The sequence below is a fragment of the Nelumbo nucifera genome, chromosome 1 (genome assembly GCF_055504915.1).
Source record: "Nelumbo nucifera cultivar China Antique chromosome 1, China Antique-T2T, whole genome shotgun sequence".
In the NCBI taxonomy this organism is placed as follows: domain Eukaryota; kingdom Viridiplantae; phylum Streptophyta; class Magnoliopsida; order Proteales; family Nelumbonaceae; genus Nelumbo; species Nelumbo nucifera.
Window position 1 is genome coordinate 103,278,514 of NC_142649.1, and position 23,276 is coordinate 103,301,789.

A 23,276-nucleotide genomic window follows, 5' to 3' on the forward strand; every position below is an offset into this window, starting at 1 on the left:
GGGGGTCTTCCTTGGAGGATCTTAAAAGGCAGATCCTGGTTTTGATCTATTCTTGGATGTTGACCTATAAGGCCTTCTCAGATTTCAGCTTTGGAGACTTGGACAGATATCTTCTAGAAATTTTACAGTCATCTCCAACCAACCTTCATTTTAGTCTTTCTCTTCCCCACGACCAGAAAGCAGCTTCATTCTCCAATTTGATTGTGTTATAATGCTCGAGTCAGGGGTATTTTGGTCATTCTGGTGTATCTTATTGAAAGTGAAGTGTCTATTGTATCTGAGTTTAAGTTATGTGTCCCATCTTCTATGAGGGACAAAATTGTCTTTCTTGTAACTCAAGTTTTTCATGAATAAAAGTCAAGTGGGTCGGCTAGGAGAGTGACTTTTGAACATCCTCTCTTCTAGTCTGGCCGAACACTCTTCTCCTCTTCTTCTTCTTCTTCTTTCTCTTTTCTTTCTTCTTTCTTCTCTACTTTGACCTAGAAACAACTAGGGTTTATTCACATGGTATCAGAGCATTAAGGTCTGGTGTTCGTTTTCTTGCTGCTGTCTTCTTCCTGGGTTCGCCGCTAGCTTCACAGTAGGTTTCATCATCCTACAGCTGATCTGATTGAAGACTCGATAAAGGGCTGAAAAGGAGTTGTCGTTTTGAGGGCCTGGAGGTGAGAATGCCTCTGGCTGGTGCTGTGGTGGTCGTTGAAGTGGTATACTAGACCCTCCATTCAGTGTACGAAGAGGGCTGGTCGTATATAGGTATGGGCACTGCTGTCGTGTGTTCAGAAATGGACTGTGAATGCTGATTTTTTTTTGTGCTTCGAAAGTTAGTTGTTGTGGTGCTGGGTGAAACTGATACACATATCAATCATGCCTTTTTTTTTTGTGTTTTCTTGCTCACATGTGTGCTGGAAGAAGAGTGGTAGACTGCTGATGTCCACGACAGCAGTGGTGTGGTGTTGATTGTGTTGTGGTGGCTGACATATCTATGTTTTTAAATGCTTAAAAGTGAACCCCTAGACCTTGTGTGTAATCAGTTCTACAGTATGCAGAACAAGTGTTCGATGAAATGACTGAGTAATTTCAGTAGTGGTGTGTTGGTGGTAAATGGTCTTGCAGTGTGCAGTCCAAATGTTTGATGTGTTGACTAAATGATTTCAGCTTTAGAGTGTAGTGTGTAATGTGCAGTTGAAGAAAGTGGGTTGGTGGTATTGTAAGTGAGATAAGTCTTGTGACAAGTGTGAGATTGTGGTGTATATTCAGAGGAGACATAATTGAGATGGCTTCAACTGTAGTTGGGAATGACAACAAAACAGACATCATGCTCTCTTCAGATTATCTAAGTGTACAAATGACATCCATCAAGTTGAATGGTGAGAACTATGTACCATGGGCAAAATCTGTGGAGGTGTTCTTGAAGGCCAAGAGGAAAGTAAAACATGTGAGGGAGGAGAATCCTTCCTCTGATTCTCCTGGGTTCAGTGATTGGGAACAAGATGATGCACAGATAATGACATGGCTTTGGAACAGCATGGAACCAAAGATTAGTGTGAATTTCATGTTCCTAGATACAGCCAAAGAGATCTAGGATCATGCTAAAAAGTTGTACTCTGGACAAGACAACACAACTAGGGTATATCAGTTATACCAAGAGTACTTCAATTTGAAGCAAGGAAGTCAAAGCTTAGAAGAGTATTATGCAAGTTTGAGAAACATCCGCAATGAGCTAAATGTGTATCACCCTCTAACATCAGATGTCCAGATCCAACAACAGCAACATGAACAACTTGATGTGACTAGGTTTCTTGTGGGCTTGAAGACTGAGTATGAGCCTGTCAGAGCACAGATATTGGGGGGATCAGCTCTCCCCTCACTTGAAGAAGTTTTTGCCCGTCTTAAGAGGACATCCATTGAGCCAGTGGAACATTCTTCTTTCTCTGATAGATCTGGTTTGGTAGTGACTAAAGGGAGTAGTCGTGGAAGTAGAAGTGGTGGTGGCAGCAGTGGTCCTCCAAGCAACCGTGGTGGACACATGTTTAACCGGGCCAGTGGCCGGACTGGAGGTTGTGAGTCAGGGGGAGGCCGTGGAAAAGGAAGGGGTAATGCTCAGAGAAAATGTACACATTGTGGCTTAGAGGGGCACACAGTTAATTTCTGCTATGATTTGCGTGGTCCACCCAACACTTGGGCTAACCATGTTACATCTAAGAGTAGTAGCACAATTACTGAAAGCCAGCAAACTGCACCAACCCCCTCCACACCCATTTGTGCTTCCGGGCAGGAAATGGTGAGTGTACCACGGGAAATATATGAGCAGTTCCTTCAAACGTCTCAGCAGAACACAACTACACTTGCCCATTCAGGTATGACTTGTTTAACTTCCAAAGCCTCACCCTGGATCATTGATTCTGGCGCCTCGGACCATATGTCTGGGACTCCTGATGTATTTTCTTCCCTTTCTCGCACCTCCACATCTCAGACAGTTACACTTGCTAATGGTTCTACATCTCCTATTTGTGGTGTTGGTGATGTTGATCTCTCTTCATTGTCTTTAGCATCTGTTTTATATGTTCCTAAGTTCCCTTTTAACCTTATGTCTATTAGTAGATTAACCAAGTCCCTTAATTGTTCTGTAACCTTCTATCCTTCTTCTTGTGTGTTTCAGGATCTCAAGACGGGGACGAAGATTGGTGGAGGGCATGAAGCCGGTGGTTTGTATTACCTTGATGGTGGTGGCCCTCCAGTGGCTTTTCAGTCGTCTCTTACTCCTCTCCAATGGCACTACAGACTTGGTCATCCCTCTCTCAAGGCTTTGAAGCTGCTAGTTCCTTCCTTGAGTCATCTTTCATCATTAGATTGCGAGTCCTGTCAGTTGGGAAAACATCATTGAGTCTCATTTAGTCCAAGAACTGATAGTTGTGTCTCAAGTCCTTTTGCTTTAGTTCATTCTGATGTATGGGGTCCAGTTAAAGTGGTGTCATACAATGGGTTTAAGTATTTTGTAATCTTTGTTGATGACTTTTCAAGGATGACATGGATCTATCTTATGAAAGACTGTAGTGAATTGTTCTCTATTTTTCAGAAATTTCATGCTGAAATACGCACTCAGTTTGGTGTTCATATGAAAATACTTCGCTCCGATAATGCCAAAGAATACATCTCCTCATCATTTCAGCAATACCTTGAACATCATGGAATAATTCATCAAACTTCTTGTGCCTACACCCCGAAACAAAACGGTGTAGCTGAACGGAAAAATAGACATCTTCTTGAAACTGCTCGGTCCTTGATGATCAATATGCATGTCCCAAAGCACTTTTGGAGTGATGCTGTTCTTACATCCTGTTTTTTAATAAATCGGATGCCCATGTCAATCCTTAGAAGTCAATCCCCTTTCTTCGTGTTGTTCCCCACTTTGTCTCCCTTTCCTCTCACCCCAAGAGTCTTTGGCTGTGTTTGTTTTGTTCAGCACTTGGGGCCTGGAGTAGACAAGGTAGATGCTCGGGCTATGAAGTGTATTTTTCTTGGCTACTCAAGGACTCAGAAAAGGTACAAGTGTTATAACCCTAAGTTTCATAAATCGTTTGTGTGCCCTGATGTCACTTTCTTTGAGTCAGTTCCTTTTTTCTCCAATGCCGGGGTCTCTTCTTTTCCCTCTGTGGTTCCTCTTCCTGTTCCGGTTGTGGACCCCCTTCCCATAGCTCCCACTCCTACTGCTGATGCACATCATATGCCAGTTACTACAGAGAGGCCGCTAATTACTCAAGTGTATCGCTTCGGCTCCTCCTCCACTTCAGCAACCGCCGACAGATCCTGCTACTACTCCTTCTCCCTCAGATCTTCATCTCCCTATTGCTTTGCGGAAAGGTAAACGTACTTGTACTTCTCATCCCATTTCAGACTATGTTTCCACTGCTCACCTTTCTGCTTCTCATTCCAAGTTTATATCATTACTCTCATCGGTTCCCATTCCCAAGACTGTATAGGAAGCCCTTGCCTCTCTAGGGTGGCGGCAAGCCATGGAAGAAGAACTCTTTGCTCTACAACATAATCATACGTGGGAACTCACCACCCTTTCTCTTGGTAAGCACACTGTTGGGTGTATACAGTGAAGCATCTTCATGATGGCAGTGTGGAACGATTGAAGGCACGGTTAGTGGCCAAGGGCTATCTCAGTTATATGGTGTGGACTATATGGAGACATTCTCTCCTGTGGCTAAAATTGGTTCAGTTCGGGTGTTGATCTCATTGGCTACTATGTATGATTGGCGTCTCCTACAACTTGACATAAAAAATGCTTTCCTACATGGTGATCTTGTTGAGGAGGTGTATATGGAGCAACCACTAGGGTTTGTTGCTCAGGGGGAGGCTGGTAAGGTGTGCAGGCTCAAAAAGGCAATCTATGGACTGAAACAATCTCCTCGTGCATGGTTCGACAGGTTCAGTGAAGTGGTGAAGGCCTTTGGGATGAAACAATGTCAGGTTGATCATTCCGTGTTTAGCTATAACTCAAAAGATGGAAAAATCTTGCTAGTCGTGTATGTGGATGATATTGTCATAACTGGAAGTGACAACAATGGAATTGACAGGCTGAAAAAATTCTTACAGGACCACTTCAATACGAAAGATCTGGGGAAGCTAAAGTATTTCTTAGGAATAGAAGTTGCGAGATCAAAACAGGGAATCAACCTATTTCAGAGGAAATATGTTCTTGATCTACTTGAAGAAACAGGGTTGTTAGGTGCTAAACCAGCAGAGACTCCTATGGGACTCAATGCCAAGTTAAGTGTGGATGCAGGTGAAGAGTTTGATGATCCTGGAAGATACAGAAGGTTGGTGGGAAAGTTGAACTACCTGACCATTACCCGACCAGATGTATCATTTGCTGTGAGTGTGGTGAGTCAGTTTATGCAACATCCCCGGGTTCCTCACTGGGAAGCTGTTCTGAGAATTGTTAGGTACCTAAAGGGTGCTCCAGTTCGTGGTTTGTTATATCAAAGAGGAGGACCTCTTGAGATAGTAGGGTACACAAATGCTGATTGGGCTGGCTCTATATCAAACAGGAGGTCAACCACAGGGTATTGTACCTTCCTGGGTGGCAATCTTGTAACTTGGAAGAGCAAGAAGCAAACATTGGTGGCAAGAAGTAGTGCGGAAGCAGAGTACAAGGCTATGGCCCATACCACATGTGAACTAGTATGGCTGAAGAACCTACAACAGGAGATGGGTTTCTCAATTGACAAACCCATGAAACTATACTGTGATAACCAAGCTGCTGTTCACATCTCATCCAATCCTGTCTTCCATGAAAGAACTAAACATATTGAGGTGGATTGTCACTTTGTGAGAGAGAAAGTGATAAGTGGGGTAATAACTACATCTCATGTGAGCTCAGGAAATCAGTGGGTAGATATTTTCACAAAAGGATTGTCTCGGGGAAGAATAGATTACATTTGTAACAAGCTGGGACTATATGATATATACTCTCCAGCTTGAGGGGGAGTGTTAGAATGCTCGAGTCAGGGGTATTTTGGTCATTTTGGTGTATTTTATTGAAAGTGAAATGTCTATTGTATCTGAGTTTAAGTTATGTGTCCCATCTTCTATGAGGGACAAAATTGTCTTTCTTGTAACTCAAGTTTTTCATGAATAAAAGTCAAGTGGGTTGGCTAGGAGAGTGACTTTTGAACATCCTCTCTTCTAGTCTGGCCCCAAACACTCTTCTCCTCTTCTTCTTCTTCTTCTTTCTCTTTTCTTTCTTCTTTCTTCTTCTCTACTTTGACCTAGAAACAACTAGGGTTTATTCACAGATTGCAGCTTTAGAAGCTTTCTGAATCCTCCCCTGGCAGCAGGTACTGGGGGAGTCCTTTTTGTCTTCAAATGGCAGATTGCCGTGGGCTTTCAGTGGCCCCAGTCCAGTTACAGATGCCTTGGAATCTGAGGTGCAAGCCCTCCTTGTTGGGTTGTGGGTTGTTTACTCTTTTCAGGCTTCAACCATTTTGGTGGAGGGAGGCTCCAGAAATGCGATTAATTGGGTTAAATCTGGTGGAACTGGTCCTTGGAGGCTTGCTTACCTCCTATCAAAAGTTCATGAGCTGTCTTCTTTTCTACTTTGCAGCTACAGATGGATTCTTAGGGAATTAAATCAAACAGCTAATTTTTTGCTAGATCTGGTGTGGGCTGGGATTGTACGTACATAGTACAGTGCAAATAGTCTTCCATTTTTTTTATAACGCTGTTGTTTTGTCCTTTTGCTCTATCAGTTTGTATATCTCCTCATATACATCCCCTCCCCCTTTTTGTTTAATGAAAGTTAACTTTTCCTCAAAAATATCCATCTCAGCCCTTTTTTCTGCATTTATTTTGTTTTTAGCCATTTCCATCATTAATACCAATAATTCTTGTTTTTTAAACTTATTTTTGTTTAATATGATGAATACATAATATTATAGACATGGTTAATCTTTTCTGCAATTTTTGCACTTTTCTGTATTTTCTGCAATTTTATCTATTTTTGTATTTTTAATATTTTTATTATGTAATTTATGACATTATGGATTGATCCATTTAACCCAGATAGTTGAACTACTGATCTGATACCTGAAGGGAAAAGCAGTTCCATTTTCTGGTCATTTTTAAAACATTGGTTCTGTGTTGCTACATATTTGATGGTTGGAGTGTAGAATTGTATGTGGTGAGTCTTAGTTTTGTCTATGTCATATTTGATGCTACATATTTTCTGGTCATTTTTTAAAACATTGGTTCTTTGTTGCTACATATTTGATGGTTGGAATGTAGAATTATATGTGGTGACTCATAGTTCTGTCTATGTTATAGTGATGTTATTATGTAAACTTTAGTCTTTTTAGTTTGATTACTGTTGAGTCCATTATTACTTGTTATTTTGTTGCACTTTTTAATTTCATTTGACTTGTGGCCTATCAATCCATATCATCTTTTGGTTAGTAAAGATTATAGAGCATCTGTTTATAATTCTTCCTTTTCCAATTCATACTATTATGAATCTCTCTTTTTTGCCTCTCAATAGAATGTGGATGCTGTGAACTACTTCCATGTGAAGGTTGCTGGCTTATTGTTTGTTGCAACCACACGAGTTAATGTGTCACCTTCTCTTGTGTTGGAGCTCCTGCAAAGAATTGCACGTGTAATTAAAGACTACCTTGGGGTTCTCAATGAAGATTCGTTACGAAAGAACTTTGTTCTTGTTTATGAATTACTTGATGAAGTCATTGTGAGTTTCTTCTTGTTCTGTCTTCTTTCATATGGAATCTTTATATCATTCTGTTCTCAAAAAGAACAAAATTTTTTTGTCTCATGTTTGGTTTAATGTCTGCCATTAATTTTTCTAATTCACTAAAATTTGCTGTTCAAATTGACAAGTATACTTAAAATTGCAAACCAATCATCCTCCATTGCCAATTCTGTGCTTATCCCTTGATATTTAAATATTTTAGCTTGTTAATTACGTGGTATTTTTTTGATAGGTAACTAAATTTTCATTAAATAGACAATAATATACAGAAAGTGATACAACCGGGGAGTGAATACCCCTTAGAGCATGTGTAACAATTAAGTCCTATGCAATGACAATTATGTGGTATTAGGTTGGTTCATTTCTGCAATGACAATTCTTATCATTATAAGGCATTTTTCTTTATTTTCAGGTTTTTCTGTATATAATGTCCATCAGCATATTTTCCAATGAAGGAACCATTAATCCACACTTTTTTTTCAATAACTGGTTTCGTTTATTAAAATAACAGAGTATACATTTTATATGTATAGAATAGTAAGTTTTTCTTTACATTCCTAGAGCCCACCCAGTGCTGCTCACCCCATTCTATATTTGGCATTCTGGTTTTGATTTACAATCAGATTATTCAAAAGGATAGGACCCCAAACCATCTTTTGTCAATTCATTCATTGTTGAGCTAGAGAATCAGCAATAGAGTTAGAAGATTGAGGGATCCGCTTGCTAGATGCTTCCATTTTACTTGTCATATGACTTACTTCTCAGATCATATGCCTCAGGTGCCATGAACCTTCTCTTTCCCCTTTCATCCAATCTATGATTGGCTAGAGTCCCCTTATATAGTCAATGGTCTGAATTCTGAGTTCTTTGCTAATCATATACCATGAAGAAAATATAGCATCAACATTGTTGTCTTTGTATTTGAGAGTAGAAGAATTCTCTTTAATCTTGTTAGCTGAATTGTCTTTTATAGTGCTTTTTTCCATGGTTTTAAATTTCACTTTTGGAGTATATCTCAATTCTTTGGGAGATGGAAAAACATAGTAGACATGGCAGAAATGTATTAGTTATCAAAATGGTTTTAAAACTCAAACGGGGGTAAACCTAGTAAAACTTTATGAAAATGATGAAAATATGCTTTTACTTTTCTGTACATGTATAATAAACATGATTTGTATTTTATCATTGTCTCAACCTACTTGTCTCTTCTTTCCCTTGCTAGTTTGCTTCCCTTTGAGCTTGAGAAATAGCAGCATAGGACAGAGACTATGGACTGCTTTGGGTAATTAGAGTGGAAATCTCATTGTGCCTAGAGAGAACAGCAATAGAGGAAGATTCCAAAGTGGTCATTGGATGGATGCTTACATGCTCAGATGAACCATGGGGTTTATGGTTTTTCATTAGGGAAGCTAGTTCTCTGGCAATACGAAATGAGCAGCTTATTCAGATGGATTCCCAGGTCATCCATCTCTACCTTGCTGATATCTTGGCTAGTGGAGGCCTGGAGATGGGTGCTCTGTTTTATAAATGTACTTGTCAGCCTGTTGGTGTTCCCCTACCTTATCTTTGTCATGATGAGGATTAGGGATTATGCCATCATATTAGCTTCTTTTATCAATACTCTTAATCTTTTAGAAAAGTTGATATTCTAAAATATTGTTTTTGTTAATTTCATTGGCTATAGAGATCTTACTTGAAAGAAATTTGTTTTTGCAGGACTTTGGCTATGTTCAGACCACTTCTACTGAAGTGTTGAAGTCTTATGTATTTAATGAACCAATTGTGGTTGAGGCTGCACGTTTGCCCACCCTTGGCCCTGCTGCCATGTTTATGGTATTTTAAGTTATCAGATCAATTATATTCATACACATATTCTTTATGGTATACATTTTGATTGTCGACCTGCGCTAATTCTGTAATTATTTTCTAATACTTGAATTTCTGCAGCAAGGAACAAAAAAAATGCCAGGGACAGCTGTTACAAAATCTGTTGTAGCAAATGAGCCTGGGGGAAGAAAGAGGGAGGAAATATTTGTTGACATAATTGAAAAAATAAGTGTGACTTTCAGCTCTAGTGTGAGTATTTTGCTTTCATTAGATCAATTTCATGAGCATTTTATCCTAGTGATGCTACATCTCTGATACTATCAATCTTTAAGAAAATTAAACAAATGCTGGTCAAAGAATTCATCCTTAATGTCTTACAATTTAAAAGAATAATGTTGAGGAGAAAAACCAACATGTTGGTCAGTTAATAGTTTCATTCATACTGAGGTTGTTCTTTTGATAATGTTAGTGGTGTTAGTGAAGGGGTATTTCAGTCTTTGTACTTGTTGAGAATGCTGATGTGTACTGTTATGTTAGTTCGAGTGCCTCTTACTTAAAGAAGGGCACTCAAGTCTTTTTCAATAAGTCAATAATATAATAATAGGTCTGGCCGAATCAAGGGATTAACTTTTTTCCCTAATTCGAACCAGCCTTTCTCTCTTTTCTCTCTTCTCTCTTTTCTTCTTTCCTCTCCTACTTCTTGCTGTCTACTTTACTCTACAGTCAACGAACAAGACAAAATTCTATGGCAGGTCAAACTTCAACATGGTATCAGAGCTAGGTTCACCAAATCAGACTTGCTAGAATTCTGCCTTCTGTGCATTCGAATTAGGGTTTCACTTGGGGTTCTCAGTTGTGAGTTGGAGACTGGGAAAAGGGCTGAAAAGGAGTGATCGCCCTCTTCCCTAGGAGGTCTCTATGCCTCCGATTGTGTCGTTGGTGATTGGTTGCTGTGGTTTCTAAGCCCTAGTTAGGGCTGGTACGTGTGGTGCAGTGGTGTCTCAGCCCTTCGTATGGTTGGCCTTCAGGCGATGAGGTAAAGTTTTTTTTATATATTTTTTTTGTTATGGAATACATGAGAGGTGTAGTACAGTTCGCATGATGGGTTCTCAGATTGCAGTATGCTAGGGTTTATGCTAGGGTTTATTCTGGTTTGTGTGTGATTCGAATGGCAATAGTGTCTACTTAATGGTGAAGCTTCCTATAGTTGTGGATTAATGTTGGTGGTGTTACAAGTGTGGTTTTCAGCTTTTGATATCGCTGAAATCAGTGTGTAGACCTCGGTGAGTAGGGGTTGTGGTGTTGTAGTTTTCAACATTTAATACTGCTGAAATCAGTGTACAGACTTCGGTGAGTAGGGTTTGTGGTGTTGCAGTTCTCAGCTGTTGAAATCAGTGTGCAGATTTCGATGAAGTGTCTGTGTGTAGTGTGCAGTGTGTAGTGCTCCTAATTCAGTGCTCAGAATTAAGGGAGTTCGGCAATGGCAGATAACAGTGATAGTAAACCTAGTGTCATGATATCTACTGACTACCTGAATGTCCAAATGACCTCCATTAAACTGAATGGAGAGAATTATGTCCCTTGGGCCAAGTCTGTAGAGGTTTTTCTGAAGGCGAAGAAGAAAGTGAAGCATATAAGAGAGGAGAAACCCCCCGCTAATTCTCAGGAGTATGAAGACTGGGAACAGGAAGATGCACAGATCATTACATGGTTGTGGAACAGTATGGAACCCAAAATCAGTGTGAACTTCATGTTTCTTGACACAGCCAAAGAGGTGTGGGATCATGCCAAGAAACTGTATTCAGGTCAGGATAATACCACTAGGGTATATCAACTGTATCAGGAATACTTCAATCTGCAACAGGGAAATCAGAGCCTTGAGGAGTACTATGCCAATGTGAGGAATATCCGTAATGAGTTAAATGTCTATCATCCTCTCACTTCAGATGTCAAAGTTCAACAGCAACAGCGAGAGCAGCTTGATGTAACACGGTTTCTGGTGGGGCTGAAGTCTGAGTATGAACCAGTACGAGCCCAGATACTAGGGGGATCTGCTCTTCCATCTTTAGAGGAGGTGTTTGCTCGTCTTCGGAGGGCTTCCATTGGATCTATGGACTCTAATGTCTCCGATAAATCAGCATTTGCAGTGTCAAGAGGCCGAGGTGGCAGAAGTGGGACTCGAGGAACCCAGCCTGGCAGGAGTGGTAGTGGTGGATCTACACACATCCGTGGTGGTGGTCGTACTGGAGGCAGAGATTCAGGGGGAGCTCGTGGTAGAGGACGTGGCTCGGGTCCACGGAAGTGTACTCACTGTGGTTTGGATGGACATACCATTAACTACTGCTATGACTTACATGGTCCTCCCTCGACGTGGGCCAACCATGCCATGACTAGTGACACCAGTTTCAGCCCTACACAGGAGAAACGGTCAGCTGACCCGATGCCTTCTACTCCCTCAGATGGTCCAGGCAAGGAGATGGTGAGTGTTCCTCGTGATGAGTATGAGAGGTTTGTTCAATCCAAGTCGCAGCAGAACACAGCTTCCTTTGCACACTCAGGTATGGCTTGTTTGGCATCCACACCCAACCCCTGGATTATTGACTCTGGAGCCTCCGATCACATGACGGGAACTCCAGGTGTGTTTTCATCTCTCACTCATTGCTCAACATCACAATCTGTTACCCTTGCTAATGGCTCCACGTCATCTATCTGTGGTGTTGGTAATGTTGACCTAGACCCTGTATCCCTATCCTCTGTTTTATATGTACCTAAGCTTCCATTTAATCTTATGTCTGTTAGTAAGCTGACCAAGTCACTTAAGTGCTCCATCACTTTTTACCCTTCTATGTGTGTTTTTCAGGATCTCAAGACGGGGATGAAGATTGGTGGAGGGCATGAAGCCGGTGGACTGTATTATCTTGATGGTGGTGGACGAACGTCAACGGCTCTTCAGTCATCCATTTCTCCTCTCCAGTGGCACTGTAGATTTGGTCATCCTTCGCTGAAAGTGTTGCAGTCCTTAGTCCCTTCATTGAGTCAACTTTCTGTTTTAGATTGTGAGTCTTGTCAATTTGGGAAACACCATCGTGTTCCCTTTCGTTCTAGGGTCGATAACCGTGTGTCGAGTCTTTTTTCTTTAATTCATTCAGATGTTTGGGGTCCTTATAAAGTGATGTCATATAATGGATACCGATATTTTGTTATTTTTGTTGATGACTGTTCAAGAATGACGTGGCTCTATTTAATGAAAGAAAGAAGTGAATTATTTTCCATCTTCCAGAAATTTTATGCTGAGATCCGCAATCAATTTGGTGTTCACATCAAAATTTTCCGTTCTGATAATGGTCGTGAATACTTGTCCTCATCTTTTCGAGAATACTTGGACCACCATGGGATTATACACCAAACTTCATGTACCTATACTCCGCAACAAAATGGGGTTGCTGAGAGAAAGAACCGCCATCTTGTAGAAACGGCACGCTCCCTCATGCACCACATGAATGTTCCCAAAACTTTTTGGAGCGATGCAATGCTCACCTCTTGTTTCTTAATTAATCGGATGCCCACGTCTATCCTTGATGGTCGTTCTCCTTTTAGTGTCTTATTCCCCAACATGTCTCCGTTTCCGCTTTCTCCTCGGGTATTTGGGTGTGTCTGCTTCGTTCATAATCTGAGTCCCGGGACTGACAAGTTAGATGCACGTTCCCTGAAGTGTATCTTCCTTGGTTATTCCCGAACTCAGAAAGGGTACAAGTGTTATCATCCTAGTTCTCGTCGTTCCTTGGTATGTGCTGATGTTACATTCTTTGAGTCTACTCCGTTCTTCGTGGGGTCCGGTGCTGCTGCTTCCCCCACATCACCACCTCCTCTTCCTCTTCCTGTGGCTGATCCACCTCCTTTGGTTCCAGTCATGCCTACGTCCTTGCCTCCGGTGCCACCATTGGTTGACCGTCCACCCATCCGTCACGTGTATACACATCGCCCACGTGTACCGGCTGCAGCTCCTCCAGCTTCATCACCGTCGACAGATCCAGCTCCAGCTTCGACACCAGCCTCCGACCTAGATCTTCCTATTGCCTTACGGAAAGGTAAGCGTACTTGCACCCTTCACCCTATTTCCAATTTTGTTTCACTTACCCACCTCTCCGCTTCCCATCGCCAGTTCATATCTTTGTTATCCTCCGTGGTTGTTCCTAAGGATGTCCAGGAAGCCCTTACCTCTCCAGAGTGGTGCCGTGCTATGGAAGAAGAGCTCTCTGCTTTGCATCATAATCACACTTGGGATCTCACCGCTCTTCCTCCTGGGAAGCAGGCTGTCGGTTGTAAGTGGGTGTATAGTGTTAAGTACTTGCCAGATGGTCGTGTTGAGCGCCTGAAGGCGCGGCTGGTTGCCAAAGGGTACTCCCAAACCTATGGCATTGACTACACGGAGACGTTCTCCCCGGTTGCTAAGATAGGATCAGTTCGTGTCGTCATCTCCCTTGCAGCTATGTCTGGTTGGCCTCTCCATCAGCTCGATATCAAAAATGCCTTTTTGCATGGGGATTTGCTCGAGGAGGTCTACATGGAGCAACCACCTGGGTTTGTTGCTCAGGGGGAGGATGGTAAGGTATGTAGACTTAAGAAGGCTATTTATGGACTTAAACAGTCCCCTCGAGCATGGTTTGGTAGGTTCAGTGAGGTGGTCAAGAAGTTTGGTCTGAAACAGTGCCAAGTTGATCACTCTGTCTTCAGTCTTGACTCTTCGGCAGGTAAAATAATATTGGTGGTGTATGTGGATGATATCGTTGTGACTGGGAATGATAAAATGGGCATTGACAGATTGAAGGCATTCCTACAGGAACACTTTCAGACAAAGGACCTTGGCAAGTTGAAATACTTTTTGGGCATAGAGGTAGCAAGATCTAAGCATGGCATTAATTTGTGCCAGAGGAAATATGTGCTTGATTTACTGGAAGAAACAGGATTGTTGGGTACTAAACCGGCTGAGACACCTATGGAAACAAATACGAGGCTGAGCAGTGATATAGGTGAAGTGTTTGAAGAGCCTGGCAGATACCGACGACTTGTAGGCAAACTAAACTATCTAACCATTACTCGGCCAGATATTTCATTTGCGGTTAGTGTGGTGAGTCAGTTCATGCAGAAACCTTTGGTCCCACATTGGAATGCAGTGCTAAGGATTGTGAGGTATCTGAAAGGAGCTCCTGGTCGTGGTTTGCTGTACAGAAGTGGTGGAAAACTGGTAGTAGAAGGATACACCGATGCTGATTGGGCAGGTTCTATGTCTGATAGACGATCTACCACAGGCTATTGCACCTTTCTGGGGGGTAACCTGGTAACATGGAAAAGTAAGAAGCAAACAGTTGTGGCAAGAAGCAGTGCAGAAGCGGAATATAGGGCCATGGCACATACTGCTTGTGAACTAGTGTGGCTGAGGAACCTTCTACAGGAGATAGGATATGACATCAGTACTCCAATGAAGCTCTACTGTGACAATCAGGCAGCGGTTCATATCTCTTCCAATCCAGTGTTTCATGAAAGAACCAAGCACATCGAAGTTGACTGTCATTTTGTGAGAGAGAAGGTGCTGAATGGGGTGATAGAAACTGCATATGTTAGTACGGGAAACCAGTGGGCAGACTTGTTTACAAAAGGCTTGAGTCGGGGGAGAGTGGACTACATATGTAACAAGCTGGGATTATATGATATATACTCACCAGCTTGAGGGGGAGTGTTAGTGGTGTTAGTGAAGGGGTATTTCAGTCTTTGTACTTGTTGAGAATGCTGATGTGTACTGTTATGTTAGTTCGAGTGCCTCTTACTTAAAGAAGGGCACTCAAGTCTTTTTCAATAAGTCAATAATATAATAATAGGTCTGGCCGAATCAAGGGATTAACTTTTTTCCCTAATTCGAACCAGCCTTTCTCTCTTTTCTCTCTTCTCTCTTTTCTTCTTTCCTCTCCTACTTCTTGCTGTCTACTTTACTCTACAGTCAACGAACAAGACAGAATTCTATGGCAGGTCAAACTTCAACAGATAAATTCATCATCCAAGTTTTTGCTACATTGATGATCTACTTGGGTGATACCCTTCTTTTCGTATGGAGCAAACACCAAGTGAAATTAATGCATTAATAGGCTCATTCTTGTGAAAATTTGGTATCTTTCATTTATGGATGATTCCTTTTTGTTTCAAAGTTTGACAAAATCCTTCTTTCTAGGACTCACTTATATCAGCCTTACTGAACAATGTCTAAATTATGTATTAGCCTCAGAAAGTGGAGCCACAATTATTGATCTATTATGGCTATCTTTGAATTTCTGAGTTTTGTACAGTTCCTGCATAGTTCATTTGTTGCATCAATGAAATCTTATATGGATATGATTTGCTCTATCGGTTCTTGCTACATTACATCTCTTCTGTCCTTGCTAGTTGTCCTATTTCCCTCTGTTTTATTGCATCCCTACTAAGTTTTAGACTGCTCCCCATGCTCCTGTATGCATACTGATTGTTGTTTCATTAGGAAATTACCCAACACTAAGCTGATATCTGTAGATTTTATTGGAGTTGACAGGTTGTAGTAAAGCAACTTTGTTTGAAGGTTAGCTGAGGATAGCCTTTTTATTTGGGCTTTCCTGCCTTAATGTACTCATTTTCATTTTGTAATTAATAAAATTCAGTTCTGTACTCGTAAGAAAATTAGGTCATTGGTACATGTAGCAGGAAAGTGTCCAGAGATGCATACCTACCAGATGAATAATTGTAATAGATCTGCCACTTCAGACTTTCTTACAGAAATTATGAGAAATATAAATTGCATGTGATATGATTTAGATATGTTTTAAGAGAATTTTGTTATATGCCAACTACAAGTAGGTTTAACAGAATCTTTCTCATCCACATCTCTCTATGAGAACTCAATTTCTTTGTTATACATCTTGTTTGACAGTTAGTAGTGCATGTAAATTAATGGCTGCCAAGGTCCTTTGATTTTCTAGATGAACTCTAATTCTATAATTTAATTTTCATTTGCCCTTTCTTAGTTCCTCTTGAGTAAAACCTGGTTGATGTAATCTTATATTGGTTAAACAGGGTTACATACTTACTTCTGAAATTGATGGAACCATTCAAATGAAGAGTTATCTTACTGGCAACCCAGAAATCCGTCTAGCCCTTAATGAAGACCTGAGCATAGGGAGAGATGGGAGGTCTATATATGGTATTTCTATGGGTTTACAATCTAATATACTACGAATAGATGTTACTTTTTGCATCTGTAGACTGTTTTTCCATTATTCTGATGCTTTAAAGTTATTATTCCAACATGTATGGATTTGGAAAATGATGCCTAGAGGGTTTTATGATTTATATTTGAAACATGAAGTAAAAGGTGTAGCAGTCTCCATTTTGTTTTCGTCGTCCTCATTCAGTTTTCTGATGGAGGTGCATGGTCCATCCTTTCTCTTTTAATTATATATTTTATTGTCAGCTAGGGTATTTGTCATCCATCTGGTGTATGCACATCCAATGTTCTCTATTTCTCTAAGGAAAGATCTTGGCAATTATTTGTTTACAATTCTTCCTAGCATTGTGTCATTGGTGCTATTTTTTGCAACAGGTTATAGTAGTTCTGCTGGAGCAGGGACGGTGATACTAGATGATTGTAATTTCCATGAATCTGTACATCTTGATAGTTTTGATGTAGACAGAACTTTGACTTTGGTGAGTAAAATTGAGATACTGTAGTCTGCAGTTTGTTTTTAGATTGCATTTCTATTACTGAAGCTGCTAACTTGTTTCTTCAATCCAACTTTTGTTTTACAGGTAGCTCCTGATGGTGAATTTCCAGTAATGAATTACCGTATGACCCAGGAATTTAAACCTCCCTTTCGTATCAATGCTTTGATTGAAGAAGCAGGATCCCTTAGGGTGAATACAATTTTTTTCTTAGAAATTATCGTAGTTTGGATGGTAATATCTTATAATCTTGATAAGGTTTTAAAACTTTCTTTTCCTGCCTTAGGCTGAGGTGATTCTTAAGATACGTGCTGACTTCTCCTCAAGCATAACTGCAAACACGGTTCTAGTACAGATGCCAGTGCCAACATATACCACCAGGTTTTCTTTCTTTTTTGCTTATGTGGTTTCATTTCTTATCTTGATGGTTTTATATGGCAATGCCAACCCCAAGGATTTTCTTCAATGTTCCCTGGAACCCACGACTAAGGTTGCGTTTGGTTGCAGTGCAATTTTATTTGCACTAGTACAAATGCATGAGAATGCAAATGAAAAAAATGTAAATTTACTTTATTTTGTTTTGGGTTTTGTTTTATTCTACTTTCGGTCTTATCTTCATTTGTACTGCTATCAAACAAAATGAGGTAAAATTTGAAGCAAAAATAAATCAGAATTTGCACCCAAATTATTTTCACTACCATATTTTGCATCAGTTCAAATAGATTTGCATTGCAACCAAACACAGCCTAAGTATTAAATTACAGACGAGAAATTGTTGATTTTCTTCATTATTTGGATCTTTTCTAATAAAGATGTATTAGATTGCTACATTGCCCCAAAATTTACATTTTTTCTTTTTTTTTTCCTAAAAAAAAATTGTAAGTTTATTACAGACATCACAACAATAATGCTAACATGTCAATCCTGTCCAAAATCCAAATGTAACTTTTTAAGAAAAAATAAATGAAAAACAAAAGGGAAAAAAGAAAAGAAAGAGCAACTTTGAAAGATTTCTTCTCTCCATATGGCTTCACTTTGCTGGCATTATACTTCTTAGACCCTTTAAGGGTTGGAGTCTAATCAAATTCTTTTTGCTTTTTTTTGGATGGGTTTTTCTTCAGTTTTAGGTTGTCTGTTGTATTGGGAGGTTTGTGTCACTGGTTCCTGTTTTTGATGGTAGTATAGTAGTATTGAGGAACCAACACACGGGCTTCTATTTTTTAGTGGATGCTTGTTTGCAGAATGTGAGCTTCAGCTTGCTGTGGGTGTTTCCTGTCCTTGGCTGATTGTACTGGAGAATCTAAACCTCTACAGTAGATTGCTAAGCTACAAAACACCTCTTCCACAACTTCCCTCTCCCCCCAGAAGAAAGAATAAGTTAAAAAATGAAAAAAATGAAAATTTCTTGTCAAGCCTGGGGAGTTGGTCCCAAAACCTCGGGAGGAGTTGAGTTAATTGAGTAGAAATAGATAAGGTATGGGATGTAGAGATGATCTCATCATCATAGTGTAAGAACTAGTTTATCCTTCTTGGGTGAGGACATAATAATATTTTCTCATTGGGGGGGGGAGATGAGAGCTTGAAGATAAAGATGGGTAAAACAAGATAGAGAATCTAAAATGCAATGTGCAGACTGATGCAGTAGAATATGCATCATCACTAGATTGATTTGACCCTCTTTGAGTGTCCAAAAGGTCATCAGATCTAAGACAAGGAAGAAAAGGCCTGTAAATTTCTGGCCTCATTCCTAGCTCGCTAAAGGATGACAGGAAAATTGGCAAAAACCAGAAGTGTGGTCCACATAAACATGGGCTGTGAAGAATCAAATCAAAAGTTCTCTCATCCATACAAGAGAAATCTTGTTTCTCCATTTTCTTGGTCCTAGTGGCAGTTTTGTAGTTTCTGCTTGCTTTGATCATTGGATTGATTTTTTTGATTACTAAGCTACTTTTGTTATTCTTTTTGGCTGTGTTTGTTTAATGGCTTATGGAGAGAAGTGGAACTCTTAGAATTAAGTTTTGGGATTTGTGCAATGCTTGGAATATTCCTAAGGTAGGTTGACTGTCCCCAGGGGTGTTTAGTGTTTATTTGCCAAGTCAATGTAGTATCATTTTCTGCTACTTTGAGACTCTTCTCTTTGTGCAGTAGTGAAGAGACTATAATATCTTTTTCTTGTTGGCAACATTTTTTGTGAAAGCTTCAGGGGTAGAGAGTGGTCTACTCTTGTGCCTCCCTGTCTCTTTAAATTTCACTTTTCCTTTCGTTCTTTCATTTTTTCCGAGATTCTATGTTAAACTGATATTGTGGTTTTCTATCTCGATATAAGTGTAGTACTTCCAATCCTCTCTTTGGCGAAGACTGATAGAAAAGTTTTGAGAGAAAAAGAAAGGTCTTCATGTGGTGTTCATTGATCTAGAGAAAGCATATGATAGATGTTGAAATCAGTTTGTTTTTTATTTATTTTTCTGTTCTTTAATGCTGCAGGGGCACTCTTGTAATTCCTCTTATGATCTTATCTTTATTATTAGTTGGGTCGCCCTAATATAAAAGCTAATAGCTGGTGCCGCCAGCCATAAGTTTTGAATCCAATTTTTCTTCTCTCATCCTCTTCTTTCTTCCTCCTCTGATATCTCTGGCCTGGAAAACATGGTACCAGAGCAGGTTTTCTAAGATCAGAAAGAGTGTGTTAAGTTTTCCTTTTTTGACTTCTCCTTGCTGTGGATCGAATTTGATCAAGAAGCAGATCGGACTGATCTGAAGGGGGTTCTACTAGTCTTCTTCTCTTCTTCCTTGTCTGTGTGCCAAGAAACCCTTAAAGGAAGGGAAATCTGATTATGCGAAGATAGATCTTTCTTCTGTGGATCGTGTGATCCTCTCTTGTACCCAGGTAAGTGGGTTTTTGGAGGTCTAGATGACCTGATAGGTCTCTTTGAACTGTGGATCGTGTGATCCTGAATTTTTTTTTTACCCAGACAACTGGGCTGTGTAGGTCTAAATGATCTGTAACTGTAAGACAGTGGTCGGCTATCTTGGAAACATTTCCAGTAGCTGTGTATCCAAGAAAAGTGATAAAAGGGTACATACAAAGTCAGCCTAGCTCCAGAATTGCCCTTTTTTGTTTCTGAACTGTCTTTCAGCAATGTGCAAACAAGCTGATCTATGTGGTATCCCAAAAATTTATACTTGACTGGCTGAACTGAAATTGAACAGTGGCTGAACTGAATTGGGGATTGAACAGTGATTGTGAATAAACCCTAGTTGTTTCTAGGTCAAAGTAGAGAAGAAGAAAGAAGAAAGAAAGGAGAAAGAAGAAGAAGAAGGAGAGAAGAGTGTTCGGCCAGACTAGAAGAGAGGATGTTCAAAAGTCACTCTCCTAGCCGACCCACTTGACTTTTATTCATGAAAAACTTGAGTTACAAGAAAGTCAATTTTGTCCCTCAGAGAAGATGGGACACATAACTTAAACTCAGATACAATAGACATTTCACTTTCAATAAGATACACCAGAATGACCAAAATGCCCCTGAATCGAGCATTCTAACATGGATGAACTGTGGCTGAACTGAATTGGGGATTGAACTGTGACTGAACTGTAATTGAACAGTGGCGGAACTGAACTGAACTGTTAATGAATTGTGGCTGAACTGTGACTGATTTTGAACAGAACTGATCTGGGAATCTAAATCTTATAACATGCCATCTGAGGATTCTATCCTGTCTAGTGTTCTCCAGTCAAGGTGGAGTAAGTGGAGGATTTGACATGAGTTTCCCCGTGGCTGTGATACCTTTTGATGGCCTTAACTACCTAGAATGGTCAAGGGGAATCAAACTATACATAACAGCCAGGGGGAAGGTGGACTATATTAATGGTAAAACTAAAGAACTGGAGTCTCAGGGGGTAAGAGCATGATAGGTGGGATCAGGAAAACAACATGGTGATGTCATGGCTGTTACTTTCTATGTTACCTCCAGTCAGGAAGACCTTCATGTGGGCTGAAACAGCTGTTGAGATTTGGGAGCAGGCAAAATCTACCTATTCTGAGCAATGCCATTATGCCAAAATATACCAGTTGCAAGCTGCCTCCTCTACTTGTAAGCAAGGGGAGAGGACCCTCTCAGCCCACTATTCAGATTTGACCTCAATTTGGAAAGAACTAGATCACTATCAGAAGATTGATTGGAAGTGTGATGCTGATGCTAAGGCCTACAAGTCTTTGGTTTCCCAACAATGGGTCTTTGCCTTTCTCTTGGGGCTGAACCCTGTATATGAGTCCCTCAGAGTTTAGATATTAAGAAGTAAAGATCTTCCTTTAGTACAAGAAGTGTATTCTCTAGTACAGTCCGAAGAGAGTAGGCAAAGTGTGGTGAATAGCTCCGAGGGGGAGCAGATTGCCTTAGTGGCTAAAGGGAGTATGGGTGTAGGAGGCAATAATTCCTTTAAGAAGGGTGACTTCCAGAAGAGAGTGGATGATAAGGATTTGTTATGGTGTACTCATTGCTAGAAGGCCAAACAAACTTGTGATACTTGTTGGGACCTCCATGGAAATCCAAAGTGGGCCCAAGAGTTGAGTAAGAAATCAGATCAAAATAAGAAGCTAGGACAACAAAGTCACTTGGCCTCTTAGGAGCCTTAGCCATCTACTGCTATTAACTAGGATCGCCCGTCCGTTGCCAATCCCTGGGAAGATATCATTAATTCTTTTTGTGACCACTTGGATCTATATGGGAGAGCAATCCGCTAGATGGATTCTTCTCCTCCTGCCTTGACTTATTTTGCATCTACTTCAGGTAATGGTAATCCTGCCACAACCTTCCATGTGTCTTCCCATTCACCTGATTCCCCTTGGATAATTGACTTTGGAACTTCAAACCATATGACAGGTAAGTCAAATTGCTTTCAATCCTATCAAATTTTTATATGGTAGGGACAAAGTGAGACTAGCTGATGATTCTTTTTCCACCATAGCTGGTCAAGGAACCGTAACCCTTCCTTTTGGACTTACCCTTTCTAATGTATTACATGTTCCGAAATTTCCTATAAACTTGTTTTCTGTCAGTAGCATTACAAATTCATTAAACTGTTCAGTGACCTTTTTCCCTTCTTGTGTTCTACAGGATCTGGATTTGGGGAAGATGATTGGTAGAGGTCGTATGGTGGATGGTCTCTACATGCTGGAGAACAAAGCTAGTCTTGCGGTCATTGAGTCTATGAGTCAGTCTAGTATGAGTCAAGTTTACTTATGGCATAGTTGTTTGGGTCATTTATCTTTTGAGTCGCTAAAGGTCTTACTTTCGGATTAATTTAAATCAGTATCAGTGTTTGAGTTCAAATGTCAAACTTGTCAGTTGAGCAAACATTGTAGAAATCATTTTCCTTCAAGAAATAATAAATCCGATTTTCCTTTCCATATTGTTTATTCTGATGTTTGGGGCCCCATTACTTTACCATCTGAACTTGGTTATAAATATTCCATTACTTTTATTGATGACTGTTGAGCAAGAGAAGAGAAGAGAAAAGAGAGGAGAGAAAGAGAAGAGAGGCGAGAGGACTGAGAGCCCAAAAGAACCCTGTAGGCGTTTGTAGTATGTTATTATTTATACTAGGCTGGTCGTACAACATAAAGTATGAAGAAATTACAAAAGTACCCTTGTGGTACTAAACATGTGTGCAACAACATCTGTCAACACTCCCCCTCAAATTGGAGCATATATATCAATCATGCCCAACTTGTCACAGAGATTATGATGTCTGGAATGGTGTAGCTCTTTTGTAAAGATGTCTGTAAGCTGGTTCTCAGAGCTGACATCGGGTGTACATACTTCGCCTGTGATGACCTTCTCTCTGATAAATGCTTGTCAACTTCGATGTGTTTTGTTCTATCATGTAGCACTGGGTTAGCAGCAATGTTTATAGCTGCTTTGTTATCACAAAATAGAGTCATAGGCTTGTCCACTGGGAAACCCAACTCACACAACAGATTCTTTATCCACATACCATCAGCTACTCCATGAGCCATTGCACGATATTCAGCTTCAGCACTGGATCTAGCCACCACATTTTGCTTTTTACTCCTCCATGTAACAAGGTTCCCTCTTATAAAGGTGCAGTAGCCACTAGTAGACTTTCTATTACTTTGAGATCCAGCCCAATCTGCATCTGTATAAACTTCAACTTTCAAATGCCTGTGCCTTTGAAATAACAATCCAGCACCAGGAAACTTTTTTAGATATTGGAGGATTCTTTCTGCTGCTTCAAGGTGAGTGGACCTAGGTGCATGCATGAACTGACTGAGGACATCAACAACATAAGCAATGTCTGGACGAGTCATAGAAAGATATAACAATCTCCCTACAAGCCTCTGAAACTGTTTCACATCCTTGAGAGGTTCACCTTGGCTGTCACCTAATTTATGGTTGGGGTCAATGGAAGAGTCAACTGGCT

At 40.4% G+C, this 23,276-nt stretch overlaps 1 protein-coding gene across 1 annotated transcript in view; it reads left to right on the forward strand.

Moving 5' to 3' along the window:
• LOC104611901 (AP-4 complex subunit mu-like) overlaps window positions 1-23,276 on the forward strand; it is a 56,937-nt gene that overhangs the window by 19,260 nt on the left and 14,401 nt on the right. Inside the window, exons 3-9 of the mRNA XM_010279171.3 lie at window positions 7,043-7,246; window positions 8,984-9,100; window positions 9,215-9,343; window positions 16,190-16,316; window positions 16,716-16,819; window positions 16,922-17,026; window positions 17,121-17,215. Coding sequence (XP_010277473.1) covers window positions 7,043-7,246; window positions 8,984-9,100; window positions 9,215-9,343; window positions 16,190-16,316; window positions 16,716-16,819; window positions 16,922-17,026; window positions 17,121-17,215 — 881 coding nt within the window. The remainder of the gene's footprint in view (window positions 1-7,042; window positions 7,247-8,983; window positions 9,101-9,214; window positions 9,344-16,189; window positions 16,317-16,715; window positions 16,820-16,921; window positions 17,027-17,120; window positions 17,216-23,276) is intronic.